This window comes from Saprolegnia parasitica (genome assembly GCF_000151545.1).
Source record: "Saprolegnia parasitica CBS 223.65 unplaced genomic scaffold supercont2.1, whole genome shotgun sequence".
Lineage (NCBI taxonomy): Eukaryota > Oomycota > Saprolegniomycetes > Saprolegniales > Saprolegniaceae > Saprolegnia > Saprolegnia parasitica.
In genome coordinates, this window is record NW_012156395.1 from 199578 (window position 1) to 213351 (window position 13774).

At 57.1% G+C, this 13774-nt stretch overlaps 6 protein-coding genes across 6 annotated transcripts; 2 read left to right on the forward strand and 4 right to left on the reverse strand.

Moving 5' to 3' along the window:
- Window positions 1–595: 595 nt before the first annotated feature.
- On the forward strand, window positions 596–1297 carry SPRG_00067 (hypothetical protein; the record flags this gene model as incomplete). Its single annotated transcript, XM_012338183.1, has 4 exons — window positions 596–762; window positions 817–1086; window positions 1145–1237; window positions 1289–1297. The coding sequence occupies exons 1-4, from the start codon at window positions 601–603 to the stop codon at window positions 1295–1297; spliced, it is 534 nt and encodes a 177-aa protein (XP_012193573.1). The 5' UTR covers window positions 596–600.
- Window positions 1298–2233: 936 nt separating this feature from the next.
- SPRG_00068 (hsp70-like protein) lies at window positions 2234–4295 on the reverse strand. The gene has a single exon (XM_012338184.1). It carries the CDS (start codon window positions 4230–4232, stop codon window positions 2301–2303), a length of 1932 nt encoding a protein of 643 aa, XP_012193574.1. The 5' UTR covers window positions 4233–4295; the 3' UTR covers window positions 2234–2300.
- A 292-nt stretch (window positions 4296–4587) lies between these two features.
- On the reverse strand, window positions 4588–6028 carry SPRG_00069 (hypothetical protein). Its single transcript, XM_012338185.1, has 5 exons — window positions 5255–6028; window positions 5084–5199; window positions 4949–5030; window positions 4744–4897; window positions 4588–4694 (listed from the first exon to the last, which is right to left on the reverse strand). Exons 1-5 carry the CDS (start codon window positions 6015–6017, stop codon window positions 4682–4684), a joined length of 1128 nt encoding a protein of 375 aa, XP_012193575.1. The 5' UTR covers window positions 6018–6028; the 3' UTR covers window positions 4588–4681.
- Window positions 6029–6691: 663 nt separating this feature from the next.
- SPRG_00070 (hypothetical protein) lies at window positions 6692–7804 on the forward strand. Its single transcript, XM_012338186.1, has 3 exons — window positions 6692–7234; window positions 7283–7424; window positions 7471–7804. The coding sequence occupies exons 1-3, from the start codon at window positions 6731–6733 to the stop codon at window positions 7674–7676; spliced, it is 852 nt and encodes a 283-aa protein (XP_012193576.1). The 5' UTR covers window positions 6692–6730; the 3' UTR covers window positions 7677–7804.
- Window positions 7805–7839: 35 nt separating this feature from the next.
- SPRG_00071 (hypothetical protein) lies at window positions 7840–9266 on the reverse strand. Its single transcript, XM_012338187.1, has one exon. It carries the CDS (start codon window positions 9254–9256, stop codon window positions 7901–7903), a length of 1356 nt encoding a protein of 451 aa, XP_012193577.1. The 5' UTR covers window positions 9257–9266; the 3' UTR covers window positions 7840–7900.
- Window positions 9267–11192: 1926 nt separating this feature from the next.
- Window positions 11193–13086, reverse strand: SPRG_00072 (hypothetical protein). Its single transcript, XM_012338188.1, has 7 exons — window positions 12443–13086; window positions 11875–12381; window positions 11782–11817; window positions 11638–11735; window positions 11530–11593; window positions 11400–11471; window positions 11193–11348 (listed from the first exon to the last, which is right to left on the reverse strand). The coding sequence occupies exons 1-7, from the start codon at window positions 13064–13066 to the stop codon at window positions 11208–11210; spliced, it is 1542 nt and encodes a 513-aa protein (XP_012193578.1). The 5' UTR covers window positions 13067–13086; the 3' UTR covers window positions 11193–11207.
- Window positions 13087–13774: the final 688 nt, after the last annotated feature.

Here is a 13774-nt window from a genome sequence, read left to right on the forward strand (position 1 = left end):
GGTGCACCAGGCTATCGATACGTACGGCGTGCAGGCGTTTGCGGGCTTCCTCCGACGGCTTCTCCCCGTCGGCACTACGTTCGGACACGTGTGGGGCAGGGTACGTTGAGCGTTGAATGCAAATGCTCGTGATTCTATACACCGACAATTTGATGGTGTCCACACAGTCCAAGCTACGACATGAACCCACCGCTAGATTGCACGCTACCCCAATGCAGATCCTCAACCAAAGAGCTCCTGCCCCAAGAAAGCACGAGGTTCACCCAGTTATAAGCTTATCGGTAATGGGAATTTATGCATTTATACAGGCTATTATAGGTTACGATTGTTTTTCACCGACCATTTCATCGCCCTGGAAGCCAGAAGCATGGCTCGTCCCGCGCGGTCCTCTTGGCAGCTCTTCAAGCGTCGCGGCATCAGCTCGGCGGAGGACCTTTGGCTTCGAAGCCGACGCGTTCCGAGGCCTGCATGTCGACCTGCATGTCGACCATGTATGTGCGTACGGGTACCAAGGCTTCTCTCGATCCGGCCGTATCCGGTCGATCTTTTTATCCGAACGGTTTGCATCGCATACTTTCCCCTTGCACTTTCCCATTCAAGATGGACCAGCAAGGACGCAGAAGCGAGGGCCTCGCCACCACGCCCCCCGTCGACTACGGTGAAGTGGCCAGCGACGGCAGCGAGGCCAGCGCCAGCGACTGCGACTGCGACGACAGCGACGACGACAGTGCCGACGGCAGCGACTTTGAAGGCGAACAAGACGTACGCACTGCAACTGCAACACGACTTCTCATGACTGCTACGTTCATCATGTAGGGCAGCGACGCAAGCGAGGCCAGCGTCAGCGACTGCAGCCAGCACGACAGCGACGACGACTCGCCCGGCGTCTCTTTCAGCACGACGAAGCGCAAGGCCCTCGTCGTCCTCGACTCGGACTCGGATGATGACTGGACACCATCAAATTGTCGGTGTATAGAATCACGAGCATTTGCATTCAACGCTCAACGTACCCTGCCCCACACCGTCCTTTACGGTGTCAAAGGCAAGACCGTCTGGCGCTGGGGCGGCGGCGCTGGCACGCCGTACGTATCGATAGCCTGGTGCACCAAAATGTCTTAGACGGTGATGCTAGCGCGAGTTCTAGCGGCTACAAGAGCTCGAGAGCCTTGTTGACAAGTTTCTCGAGAACGAACAGCGGAGCAACGACCAGCAGAGCAACGGCCTGGGCATCCACAACGTGTGGAATACGCATTGCAAACGAGCGATGAGAGCATCGAGTCGCGCCCAGGTCACATGAGCAGCTCCAAGCGTCGCCGCGTCTGCTGCTGGCGACCGCCCTCGAATTATCCCAGGATAAATCAATCATGTTCACCGGAAAGTGCGTATTTAGCCAACCGATGGCAGCTCAGTTTTGGGCATGCTCGCTTTCGCACACAAGGGGAAATTTCAACCGGCCATTTATGTGGACTGCACGCCCGCGTCAATCGCGCCAATAAGTCCGGTAGCAACAATTGAGCGACAGACGCAGGGGTTGTACAAGCCCCGGCCGACAGATGATAGGGATGGATTCCCCTACCTTTTGGCGCGGAAGTTCCAAGAGCTGTACGAAGAGTCGCTGGGTCGCCTGCGCTTGGGCAGCAGTATGTTTGACAGCGGACTATAGCGACCCGGCGTAGCTGGGTCTGGTTATTGTTGGTAGCGATGGGGCCTGCGCGATCGCGCGGGACCTCGATGAAACGCTTTGTTACAAAAGTGTTAGCTCCGCTACAACAGGTCAGTGCGGGTCGTGGCGAGTACCCTTTAGGATGTGCGGAGATAACACTTCGAGGCTATCTCGAGGTTCGCTTCGCTCGAGAGGTTCAGTGTCGTGATTTCGGGGTGCTCTAGAATTTCGAGCACAGTGTCGCAAGCACCGACCGATAGCGAGGCATGCGTGGAGCGACCGTGGGAATGAATGCAAAACTGCGTCAGCGCGGGCACGCCAAGGCCGTATCGCTGACGTTCCGCGGCGCTTGGCGATGGCTGTTGGCGCGATACTCAAGCGCCAGCGTTGCGAACAGAGGGCCTAGTTGAGCAAGGTGGGTGAGGGCACTTTAGACACGAGCGCCCAATCGATCATAAGGAATGGAATGGCCACACGAGTCCCCCCATTAGCTGTCCTACTGTTGTCCTACTGTATGCTCGCAAGGGAAGATGACAACTGCTAACGTTGTGCATAAATTGAACGACAGCAAGTGGAATACAACTTGTCAAATATATAAATTGTTAGCAAAAACATGTATCGCGGCAGCATTGATATCTTAGTCGACCTCCTCGATCGTCGGGCCTTGCGTGGTGCTACCAGTCGGCGGCGCAGCACCTCCATTGGGGACACCGCCCGCGTTGGGCGCACCACCGGCGTACATCTTTTGCATGATGGGGTTAGCCACCGCCTCGAGCTCCTTCTGCTTGCCTTCAAACTCCTCCTTCTCCGCGTGCGAGTTGTGGTCGAGCCAGTTGATCGTGTCCGTCACCATGTCGTCCAGACGCTTCTTGTCGTCCGCGTCGATCTTGACCTTTTCGTCGTTGAGCGTGTTGCGGAGGTTGTACGCGTAGTTTTCGAGCGCGTTCTTGGCCTCGACGCGCACCTTGTGGGCCTCGTCCTGGGCCTTGTACTTCTCGGCCTCTTGCACCATGCGATCAATGTCGTCCTTGGAGAGGCGGCCCTTGTCGTTCGTGATCGTAATCTTGTTCTCCTTGCCGGTCGACTTTTCGACCGCCGAGACGTTGAGGATGCCGTTGGCGTCAATGTCAAACGTCACGTCCACCTGCGGCACACCGCGCGGCATCGGCGGGATGCCATCGAGGCTAAACTTGCCGAGGAGGTTGTTGTCCGCCGTCATGCTGCGCTCGCCCTCGTACACCTGGATGAGCACGCCGGGCTGGTTGTCGGCGTACGTCGAAAACGTCTGCGACTTCTTCGTGGGCACCGTCGTGTTGCGCGCAATGAGCGTCGTCATGACGCCGCCAGCCGTCTCGAGGCCGAGCGAGAGCGGCGCCACGTCGAGCAGCAAAAGGTCCTGCAGCTTGGCCGACTGGTTGTCACCGCTGAGGATCGCGGCCTGGACGGTCGCGCCAAACGCAACGGCTTCGTCCGGGTTGATCGACTTGCACGGTTCCTTGCCATTGAAAAACTCAGAGAGGAGCTGCTGCACCTTGGGGATGCGCGTCGAGCCACCGACAAGGACGACTTCGTGGACCTGGGACTTGGAGAGCTTGGCGTCCTTGAGCACCTTCTCGACCGGGTCCATCGTCTTGCGGAAGTAGTCGGCGCAGAGGTCCTCAAAGCGCGCGCGCGTGATGGTCGAGTTGAAGTCGACGCCGTCAAAGAGCGAGTCGATTTCAATGTAGGCCTGTGCCGACGCCGACAGCGTCCGCTTGGCGCGCTCGCAGGCGGTGCGCAGACGGCGCAGCGCACGCTGGTTCTGCGTCATGTCCTTGCGGTGCTTGCGCTTGAACTCGGCCGTGAAGTGGTCCACGAGCCGGTTGTCAAAGTCTTCGCCACCGAGGTGCGTGTCGCCGGCCGTCGCCTTGACCTCAAAGATGCCTTCCTCGATGGTCAAGAGCGACACGTCAAAGGTGCCGCCGCCAAGGTCAAAGATGAGCACGTTGCGCTCGCCGCCCTTCTTGTCGAGACCGTACGCGATGGCCGCCGCCGTCGGCTCGTTGATGATGCGCAGGACGTTGAGGCCGGCGATGGCACCGGCATCCTTCGTTGCCTGGCGCTGCGAGTCGTTAAAGTATGCCGGCACTGTGATGACGGCGTTGGCAACGGGACCGCCGAGGTACGCTTCCGAAATCTCCTTCATCTTGATCAAGACCATGGACGAAATCTCTTCGGGCTGGAACGTCTTGGACTCACCCTTGAACTCGACCGTGATCTGCGGCTTGTCCGCGGCGCCCGGCGTCACCTTGAAGGGCCAGTGCTTGATGTCGGCTTGGACGACCGCGTCGTGGAACTTGCGTCCGATGAGGCGCTTGGCGTCAAACACTGTGTTGGCCGCGTTCATGGCCACTTGGTTCTTGGCCGCGTCGCCGATGAGGCGCTCGTTGTCGGTGAAGGCCACGTACGACGGCGTCGTGCGGTTGCCTTGGTCGTTGGCGATGATTTCGACGCGGTCGTTCTGCCACACGCCGACGCACGAGTACGTCGTGCCGAGGTCGATGCCCACGCTGTAGGTAGTCGTCGCCATGATGCTAGTCTTGGGTTCTGGTTGTTGTTGTTGTTGTGATGCAGAGGCTGCAAATTGCAAAGTGCGTTGTGCGCGCGCTGCTCGTGACTTGATACTGCGTGGCACTTTCTCGAACGCGCGCGTATCTTGGACTTTGTATGCGTCGCTCCGAATGGAATTTCTGGAACACCGAGTGTCTTGATGTTTGTATGCTTTGGTCGCGTTATCCGGATGCGGCCGTTGCCACTTGATAATTGGATGATTCTTCGACGACTTTCGCGAAATGACGAGCGGGTTGCTTGTAAACTTGCTATGGAGAGCATAAGTGTCATGTTATTGAGGCTATGAGCCACTGGCTCACGGCTCTAGCATTCAATGGGACTGTAGACGCACGCGTGCGAAGCTTATTTGTATGGTTATCTATGGCATTTGGTTGCTCATGAGGTGCGAGCGCAGCGCCGACATGGAAATCAAGATGGCCTCCTACACAACGCAGCGCTGCGTAAATACACTGTCATAGGAGCTAGAATACCTCAGAGCGGATCGTGCGACTGCCTTGCTGCGGACACGTGTTGACCCACATGTCGAAGAGCGTGTGCGCTTGGTCGCCGTTGATCGCGATCGACTCGTCGGCGCTCGTGCACTCCTCGATACCCGAGACACCGCCAAACACAATGAGGACGTGCCTACACAACGCTATGGATAAGCACATACTCAATGCAGCTGAGACGTTGTACTCGAAGGCGGGAGCTTGAAGTCCTTGTCGTCGACGCAGCTCGTACCGCGCTCGGACGTACCAATCTTGAGATCATAGCCCTTCTACAGTGCGTCATATATGAGCGACATACGAATCGAAGACGTCGGATGGCAACCTTGTACGGACTCTCGGTCCACACTTCCTTGAGCGACGTGGCAAAGCGCATGGTGTAGCCCCAGTACTGGCCGAGCTGCTCGCGCGGCTCGGCAGGCGACACCACCGTCCCGGCCACTACGCGTCAATGCATCGCTTAGAGCCGAAACGGTTGATAGAGACAAGAACGTACACTTCTTCTTGTCCTTGGACGACTCGTCGAGCTTGACGGTCACACGGACGCCGGGCTGGAGATGCTTGTCGATGACGGCAAACTTCTTGAGGCCGACGTTGACATGCGACCCGCGCTTTTCCTTGCTGGGCACGTCGACAACGACGCCTTCGCGGTACGTCGTCCACTCGTCGCCACGCATGTGATGGGGACAATCGAGCGGGTTGAGCAAGCCGGCGTACTTGAGGTCCGAGTGCACCGGGAAGAGCGCCTTCCGGAGGTACTGGGGCGTCTCGAGGTACTGGAGGATGCGCCCAAGGAAGACATGGCAGTCGTTCGGGTTGTTGTACTTCTTCGTCACGTCCTTGTCGTTTGCCGCCTTTCCGAGCTGATCGTCAAACACAATGACCTCGTCGACCTGGAAGATGGCGGCCGCGCGCGCAATCTGACCGGCGAGGTACGTCTTGAGCTCCTTCGTCTGCGCGTTGTCGACGATCGAGCCGGGCACCGCGATCGAGACGGTGAAGCGGCGGCCTAGCGTCCGGCGCTCTTCCTTGAGCCGATCAGCTTCCTGTTCACGCTCGACCGCCTTGGCCGCTTGCTTGTCGACGCGCTTCTGCTTGCGGCGGGCTTGGCGCTCGGCGAGGATCTCTTCGCGCGACTTCTCATCCACATCGGACGAAGCACGCGCGCGCTTGGCGCTCGGCACCTTGGTGGCATGCACGTCCGCGGCCCGGCGCGCGACCTGCTCGACCTCGGAGTCGCTCGACTCGCTGCTGATCATTGCTGCTGCTTGGATCTAGTTTTGGCCAACCAAATAGAACCGTTATCAAAACCTCTGAAACAAGATATTTCACACATATTGTTTCACAGAGGTGCGTTAAAAAGGTTTGACGCGCGTCTTACCTGTGTTCCAAGTTCCTCCATTCCGATCGTGGAAGACCCAAGCAACGAACAGCAGCGCATGGAGAGGGACGAGCGTTGGCCAACGTGACTCTACAGGTCGTAATCTTCGCCTTCAGAGTGCGTTGCCAGCGCTGACGTCGTAAGGAAGCGTGGTCTAGAAGAATATAAGTTATGGTGCTGCGATCTCTAGTGATTGCTGGACGTCTGGTGCTTTGCTCTCACATGTCAAGCCAAGTAGAAGACTTGACTCGATATCAAAGCACCCGAATCGCACCAGCGTGGGTTGAGGCCCACAAGAAGCTCCTCCTAGGGACGCAAGCTAGGCGTAGCAGGTTCAATATTAAGGGTCGCTTGAAGTGCTCACTCTCCGTGATGCACGCCTTTTTGGATTCGTGTTCCAGCTATCGGAAGGGCTACAAGAAGGGCAAACGGCCGAGTAGTTGGAGTATTAGTTTGGATCTCGAATCGGCCGCTTGTTAATTCCTATGGCGCGTAATCACCCAACTTCAACGGACTTTAACCCATTCTCGGGCGGTAAAACAGCTCGTGTAGCGTCAAAAAGGCTTGTTGCTGCTTACGAAACAGCACAAGATGAGCTTCCCGAAGAAGCCGTGGGAGTCGGCGACGAACACTGCCCGACCGTCGCCCGCAGTGACAACGACGGCCTCCTCCCCCGCGTCCTCGGCAGCCGCCGTCGCTTCGTCGACTCGGAGCACGACCATCGCGACGCCGGCGACCCAGGCCATGACCGACGCCAGCGATCCGTCCATGGCCAACTCGATGAACGCGGCCTACGGCGGTGGCGCGTACGGCAATCGCTACGGCAGCGGCTATGGCGCTGGCATGGGCGCTGGCATGGGCGGCTACGGCGGCGGCATGAGCTCGTACGGCGGAATGGGATCGTACGGCGGCGGCTACGGCTCCTCGTACGGTGGCTACGGCGGGGGCATGTACGGCAGCAGCATGTACGGCGGCGGCGGTATGTACGGTGGCGGCGGCATGTACGGCGGCAACCCGATGATGGACCCCAACGGCAGCCTCGGCTGGCTCGCGAGCTTCAACCAAACGGTCGGCGCGATCGGGCAAATCACACAGGTACGCCATCTCCGATCCTCTTACTGCACAGGGTTGACGCTGCGCTAGCTTCTTGGCATGAACGCCGAAGCACTCAACTTTTGTTTCGGCAACTTTGTGCATTTCATGGAACGCATGGCGTTCATGTGCACAAGCGCGGTCGCGATGCTGGCGCCGCGACCGCCGTTCCCGCCGGGCCACCCCCGCTACGGTACGCACTCGATACCCACATGAAATCTTCGCTCATGATAATGCAGGTGAGCCGCCCGAGACGGACGAAGAGATCAAGAGCCGCCTTCGCCGCGTCCGCGTCGTCAAGTTCCTCGTCTCGATCCTCTCGCTCTACATCCTCCACAAAGCCTACCAGAAGCTCAAGATGGTGCTGTGGCAAACCAAAAGCAATCAGCGCAAGGCGCTGCCGTTGGATAGCATCTACGCACGTATCGCGCCTGCGACCAACTAAACTTTGTTTTATTTGTTGTTGAATTATTTCGAAATGTCACCCCAGGTTGTTTATAGGGCGGTTGGTTCTACTCGTACAACAGCTTTGTTCGTGCTGCATGCTATCACTACTCCCTCATGTCTCATGGCAAGATGACAACAAAGACAATTATGTCCAACATGGTCGACAATAGGTAGAATGTGTACAAAGTCATTTGAAATATCAAAACACGTCCGCAGGTCCTTTCACGGCGCGGGGCAGGTGTGGTTCCAGCGCCACTCGTATTGCTGGGTAACGTTGAAGTAGTGCACGAGGGCGGCGGCGACGACAAAGCAATGCCACACTTGGTGCGACCCACCCCAGACGTCAAAGCCACCCGGGTACAAGCGCTCGGGGAACCGAATCGAGTAAATGAACGCGCCAAAAATGTACAGAAAGGCCATGAGCAGCAGCGGTCCGAGGACGACGGTCACGTGCTCGTCGTAGACACCAAACATGAGGCAGAGGTGCGTGACCGGGATGATGCCAAAGAGTCCGAGTCCGATGAAGATGCACGTCCGGATGTAGAGGTATTCGAGCGTGCTAAACTTGGGGATGAGCGACATGGCAAAGGTGGCGCCCGCGAGCACCGAGATGGTGGTGAGGTAAAAGGTTCGAAGCAGCGGGTGGCAGTAGAATGAGTAGTAGATGAGTGGGTAGAATGACCCAGCAATGAGGACCGCGATGCCGGCGTAGTCCATGCGGCTGAGGAAAAAGTAGATTTGCCGGTTCACCACGTAAAGCAAGTGGAACGTCGCCGAGCACGAGAGGCACACGATCGCACTCGCAATGAAGACTGCCATCGGCCACGTCGGCACTTGGTGTCCGAGCTCGTTCTCGAGGTGACCAAGCGCTTCGTCCAAGTGATTCAAGCCTTGAAGCAGCGACCGGTGCACGCTCGGCGACAAGTGCGATTGGAGCTTGTGGATCCGGTCCGAGAGGCTGTGCTGGAGCGCGAGCAAGTTCACTGAGAGGTGGCGGTTGACCCATGCGTGCTCCATGAGCTCGAGCAGCTCGTGCTCGAGAAGGCGCATGTCCCGCTGCAGCTGCGCAATGTGGTTGGCGTCGTCGTGGGTGAGCGTCGACAGTGTCGTAAACGTGCTCTCAGCAAAGAGAAGCCCGCTCGCGGCCTCGATGCACTCGCGCGGCGACCCGTTCAAGCTCAAGCTCTCCATGACGAGGCGCTCGCTGCTGGATGGCGCGGTCTGCGCCGTGAAGAGTCGCTGCGTGTGCTGCCCGCCGTGCAGAAAGGGCAAACTCGAGACCGTGGCTGCGTGGGGGTGCAGCACGGGCGCACGGTCGACCTCGACCTGGAGGCACACAGAGATGAGGAGGCTCCAGAAGACGATCGACCCGATGAGGTGCGTCCAGACGTTCATCGTCTCGTTGTGGAGCTCAAAGAGCGAGAGAAAGCTTTCCTTGATCGAGTAGTGCAGCCGGTAGCCGTGGTGGATGTACGAGTTGTCGCCAAGGTACGAGAAGCCCTCGTCCTCAAGCGTGTGGTAGGCGTCCAGGCGCTTGCGCTTCTCGTTGGCCGCGTGGGTCGGCGTTGCTGTCACCATGAGGCCGCGTCTTCGCAAATGCCCGTTGCTGAGGCCATCCCTAAAATGGCCGCCTGTCTATTTTGATTGGGCTTGGTGCACGCAACTTTAGACGTTGATGTATACGTACACATCTCCGTCAACACGACCAACGAGCCATACTGCTTGTGTTCAAGCACGAACATAATAGCTTATGTACTGGGAATTACGTGCAAGGTGATACATGGAAGCAATCGCCGCTGGCATGGCCACGTCGGTGCTACGGTTGCGTGGATTTAGCTTCGAGAATGGATCTGCGGTGCAAACACCAGCACTCGAAAGCGCACCAAACAGACTAGGATCGGGTGCAGAATTGATGTGTTTATAGGTGCTATTGAGCTGTTTCTTGGAGAAATAGGTGCCATTTTGCGAATTTGGCCATTGACACAGCGTGGCTCGACATCGCATCTGGGCACAGGCAAGACGTGGTTGGCGGGAACAGAGCAGTGATGTCATCACGACGGAGCTGCAAAACAGCCGAGCGGACAGAGAGAGGCGCGAAAAGCACAAAGACAGGGTGCAAAAACCTGGCTGTGACCAGAGTTCCGCGGAGATCCCTTGCACGCGGACGAGGAATGATGGTGCTGGGCTTCACATTTGACATCATGACCTGCATTGGCGTGACGTCACAGCGCGCGAGGCCACAACTTCCATGCATGTACTGGACAACGCATGGCCCTCGGAACGGTGCAGTGCACCGTAGCACGCCACGACAATGTCGGTCAAAAGAGTTGCCGTCGTCTTCTCAACGCGACTGAATTCTTGACGGTAGATCCGTCGTCGATGCCAGGAATTGGCGACTTTCAAATCCAAGATTCGAAGGCTAGATCACGAGACGCGGTGTGTAGTGCAATCAATTTGCGCTATTGGTGTATGCGGATGGTGACGGTGCCATTTCAACTGGTGACGTGTTGAGTGCGTACCACGTCCACAAAGTATCAGCTTTCTTTCAAGTGTCTTCAACGGCACTTTTCATACAGTGGGCTAAGCGACGAGGTCCGTCATGACGTTGCCATTGGCAAGGTACGCGTCGATAGCACTCGTGTCCGAGGACCACTCGGCGTCGTCCTTGGCAAACGCTGCCGACGTCTTTTCATAGAGGCGAATGTGGTGCCCGATGAACGCAACGTACCACTTCCAGAACGCCCGGTGGCGCAGCAATCCGCACTCGCGCACGGCCCAAAAATGCAGGCGCATCCAAATGCGAGCATCCACGAGGCTAAAGGGCCGGCCGCGCACGGACGGGTGCCGCTTCGACGAGTGGCGCGCCTTGTGGTGCGCGGCGCCAAACGACGGTGACGGCACGGACACGTCGCCGCCCATTTCTTGTACGAGAAAGGTTGCGAGGCGGTCTGCGTGCATGACGGCGCCGTCGTCCAAGAATGAAAATGGTCGTAAGTGCGCGTCAGCAAGGAAGCGCGCGTAAAAGCGTGTGCAAAAGATGCGAACAGTGTCCGCGCCGCCAATGTCGTCAAGCAGCCGCGTCGTCTTTTCGGACGTGACGAAGCGTCCGCTCTTGGATTCGAAGCGCACATCTTTTTTGATGGAGGGCAGCGGAAGCGCTGCGTGGGCGTGGTAGGGGCAAACTCCCGGGGCACGGGGAGATACTGACGTGTCAGCAAACGGACAGACGCCTCTCTTGGTGCGCTTCAAAGACATAGATTCTCGGTCGATGTCAAATGTAAAATGATGATGGCTCGCTTGCTGACCAAGGAAATGGGCACCTCGTGGAAGAAACTTCATCGCGCTCAATGCAGCTTCAAGAAGCAACCTCCAGCCTCGGGTTTTTGATCATCATACGGATAATGTAAAATTAACCGGATGTATTGGCGTTCAGACATTGCTGGTATGAAAGCAACGCGCTCGAGTGAAATGCAATAATGTATCGAGTACGCTCCACGACGATAGTACTATTTGCCTATTAGGTGGACTACTAGTGTCGTAGTACCGATGCTACTCTGGCTTTTCTGGGCTTTTCTGCGATGCGGGTGGGCGACGACAACGACACGGGCTCTAAGAGTGCACTTTTTTTCGAGGAGCTGGGTTTCTTCTTTGGCGGTGAGCTTTCTTGAACCTAGTACACATAGACACTATCATGACCTCTGACTTGATGTTCCTCCTGTACCTCGTTGGACGACTCACGCTGCGCGTGCTTGTCTTGGATTCCAGACGCAAAGGTGGCACGCTTCGGTAGCGTCTACAAGGATTGCATAGTCGAGCCCATAGAGTAGAGCCGTCGCATATCTATATTCTACCATTTCCACGAGCGTGTACAGTGTCTGGACGTTCTCCACAAGTCGCTGCATCTTGCGCTCGACTCTAGCTCGACCTCGTGGTTGCCCATACAAATAACAGCATGGTACTTTTGGACGCGCCCGATGCCCTTGACAAAACTTTGAAGCACTGCGGGGTCCCATATCGCCTCGAGCGCGGCTAGTCGCTCGCCCACTTCCGATGCGTTCTACATAGCACTCTCACATCAAAGAATGCCTAAGACATAACGGTACAATTGGCACCGAGTCGCTGCGCGCATGACATTCGACCTATCATGACGCATCATGATGTAACTTGCACAACATATCTCGGGCAGGGCATCGTACTTGAGACGTTAGCGACGCCATCTTGGAATTCCAGCCGTCGACGAGCTGGAGCTGCGTGGCTTCGAAATGTTCCATGACGGTGCGCAGGTAGGCGAGACCTTCTCTGCAAATGGCGTAGTCTTTTTCAAGCGTCAGTAGTCGAGCGTCGTTTGACGTTGTTGCTGCTGGTGCCTTTCCAGGCATTGCGTCATGCCGAGCTTCGACGCGTTCAATGTCGTTCTGTAGTGAGAGGAGCGTCGTGTTCAGGAGCCGCGCGTCTTCTTGGTGCCGCTGCAAAAGCTGCTGCACTCGATTTTGATGCCGACCCAATTGCTCATTGAGCACCATCTCCTTTTGCTCGACACTCTCGAAGCGCGTCTCGACGGCGCAAGCGTGCCGGGCGAGCTCGACGGCACAATACTGCTCGATTGACTGCCGGCTGCGCTTGAGCTTCTCATCGATTTCGACGAAGCGCGCTTCCATGGCCGCGCCCTGGTCCGTCGCCTCGTCACGCACCATTGCCACGTGCTACTAGTTGATAGAGACCTTGAGGTACAAGAGGTATGAAGCTTGAAGTAGCGGCACGAACCTTGTCGGTGTGCTCGACAAGCCGCGTTTCAAGAAGGCTCAGCTCTCGAGCGAGTTCTTGTTGGGATGCTTGGAGCGATGACCATCGGTTGTGCTGGGCGTCCATTAGCGTATGGTACCGGTGCACTTGCAGCTCCATTGTCTCGCGGGACGTGTCGAGGTGCATGCGGAGACTGTCGCAGTCCGAGCGACCGCGGGCATCGACAGACTGCAGGACTTCATCAAGCTCGTTCTGGCGTGCATCGAGACGGCGCAGCTGCGTACTATGGATCGTTGCCGCCTCCCGCAGCCCTTCGATCGCGTCCTGAAGCGTGCTGATGTCCTGCGATGCGCTCTGGACCATCTCGCCCGAGTGTTGTTGGTGCAGTTTGAGAAGCTTGGTCACCGTGCCAATCTTCGCTTCGGCGGCCTCTAGAGCAATGCGCATCGTGTGCAGTTGTGTCTCGAGTCCTTGCGTGTGCAAGCACGCCGCCGAGACGCGCTCAAGCTGGACTTCAAGGAACGAAATGTACGCGCCGCGATCTGTGAACAGCTTCTTGGTCTCGGCGACGGCCTGTTTGCCAGCACTTGGGTTGGCTAGCGCCTTGGACCGCATGTACTCTTGGAAGTAGGACCCGCGCTCCATAGCTGCCCCAACGCCTCGCCGGACAAGATCTGGGTGGGCACAGGAAGGCCATTGGCTGAAATGCACAGAACGAATGGCCAATCAGGCGCGTCTGCGGCAGTGGATTGATCAAAAGAAGAAAAATTTGAACTAATCATCTTTGATGTGATATGAACTGCGCTGCGATCACGATGCCGAGGGACATGGGCGACCGAAACACAGAGGAAAATGAAATCGCTCATATTTGGCACGTCAATAAATGACGCAGTGTAGGGGACGAAACGGTATACCGCATTACCGTTGGAGGCGTACAGGCCAAGTTATGCGTCTCCAAAGTTTGGCACTCGCGAACGATGGGATGCAACATATGTTTTGGGGTCGGCTCTCTACTTCCTTGCCTCGTACTGCCCGGTGTGTTTGATGTGTGCATACATACTATAGCACGTTAAAATTACAGCTTTGCGAAAGAGGTGTGGGCTTTCGGTAGCAGATTGGCATGTGTGGTCTTTTTTCCTATTTCACTGTTGTTGAAGTGGGTCGTCTATTACTATAGATAAAACTATGCTAAATAAAATTGTCGGACTTTCTTCGTTGTGTGTACTCGGTTGAGGGACTTGGTTTAGGCAGGCGGAGGCAGGAGCGCGTTCCGCGGGACGAGGTGCCGTCGCGGCCACTCGTGGTGGGCGAGGAGCCGGAGAAGCCGACGAAGAGCAGGCTGCTCGGGCTCTT

Excerpts from the sequence above, each read along its gene's own strand:
- SPRG_00068 (XM_012338184.1), bottom strand. The coding sequence starts at position 4,232 with ATGGCGACGACTACCTACAGCGTGGGCATCGACCTCGGCACGACGTAC.
- SPRG_00069 (XM_012338185.1), bottom strand. The coding sequence starts at position 6,017 with ATGATCAGCAGCGAGTCGAGCGACTCCGAGGTCGAGCAGGTCGCGCGC. Across the intron at positions 5,200-5,254 it reads GTCCAAGGACAAGAAGAAGT|TGGCCGGGACGGTGGTGTCG; the intron begins GTACGTTCTTGT and ends ATTGACGCGTAG. Across the intron at positions 5,031-5,083 it reads GGACCGAGAGTCCGTACAAG|AAGGGCTATGATCTCAAGAT; the intron begins GTTGCCATCCGA and ends GACGCACTGTAG.
- SPRG_00070 (XM_012338186.1), top strand. The coding sequence starts at position 6,731 with ATGAGCTTCCCGAAGAAGCCGTGGGAGTCGGCGACGAACACTGCCCGA. Across the intron at positions 7,235-7,282 it reads CGATCGGGCAAATCACACAG|CTTCTTGGCATGAACGCCGA; the intron begins GTACGCCATCTC and ends ACGCTGCGCTAG. Across the intron at positions 7,425-7,470 it reads GCCGGGCCACCCCCGCTACG|GTGAGCCGCCCGAGACGGAC; the intron begins GTACGCACTCGA and ends ATGATAATGCAG.
- SPRG_00071 (XM_012338187.1), bottom strand. The coding sequence starts at position 9,256 with ATGGTGACAGCAACGCCGACCCACGCGGCCAACGAGAAGCGCAAGCGC.
- SPRG_00072 (XM_012338188.1), bottom strand. The coding sequence starts at position 13,066 with ATGGAGCGCGGGTCCTACTTCCAAGAGTACATGCGGTCCAAGGCGCTA. Across the intron at positions 11,736-11,781 it reads GCAGCGACTCGGTGCCAATT|AACGCATCGGAAGTGGGCGA; the intron begins GTACCGTTATGT and ends AGTGCTATGTAG. Across the intron at positions 11,594-11,637 it reads GGCATCGGGCGCGTCCAAAA|AGTCGAGCGCAAGATGCAGC; the intron begins GTACCATGCTGT and ends AGGTCGAGCTAG.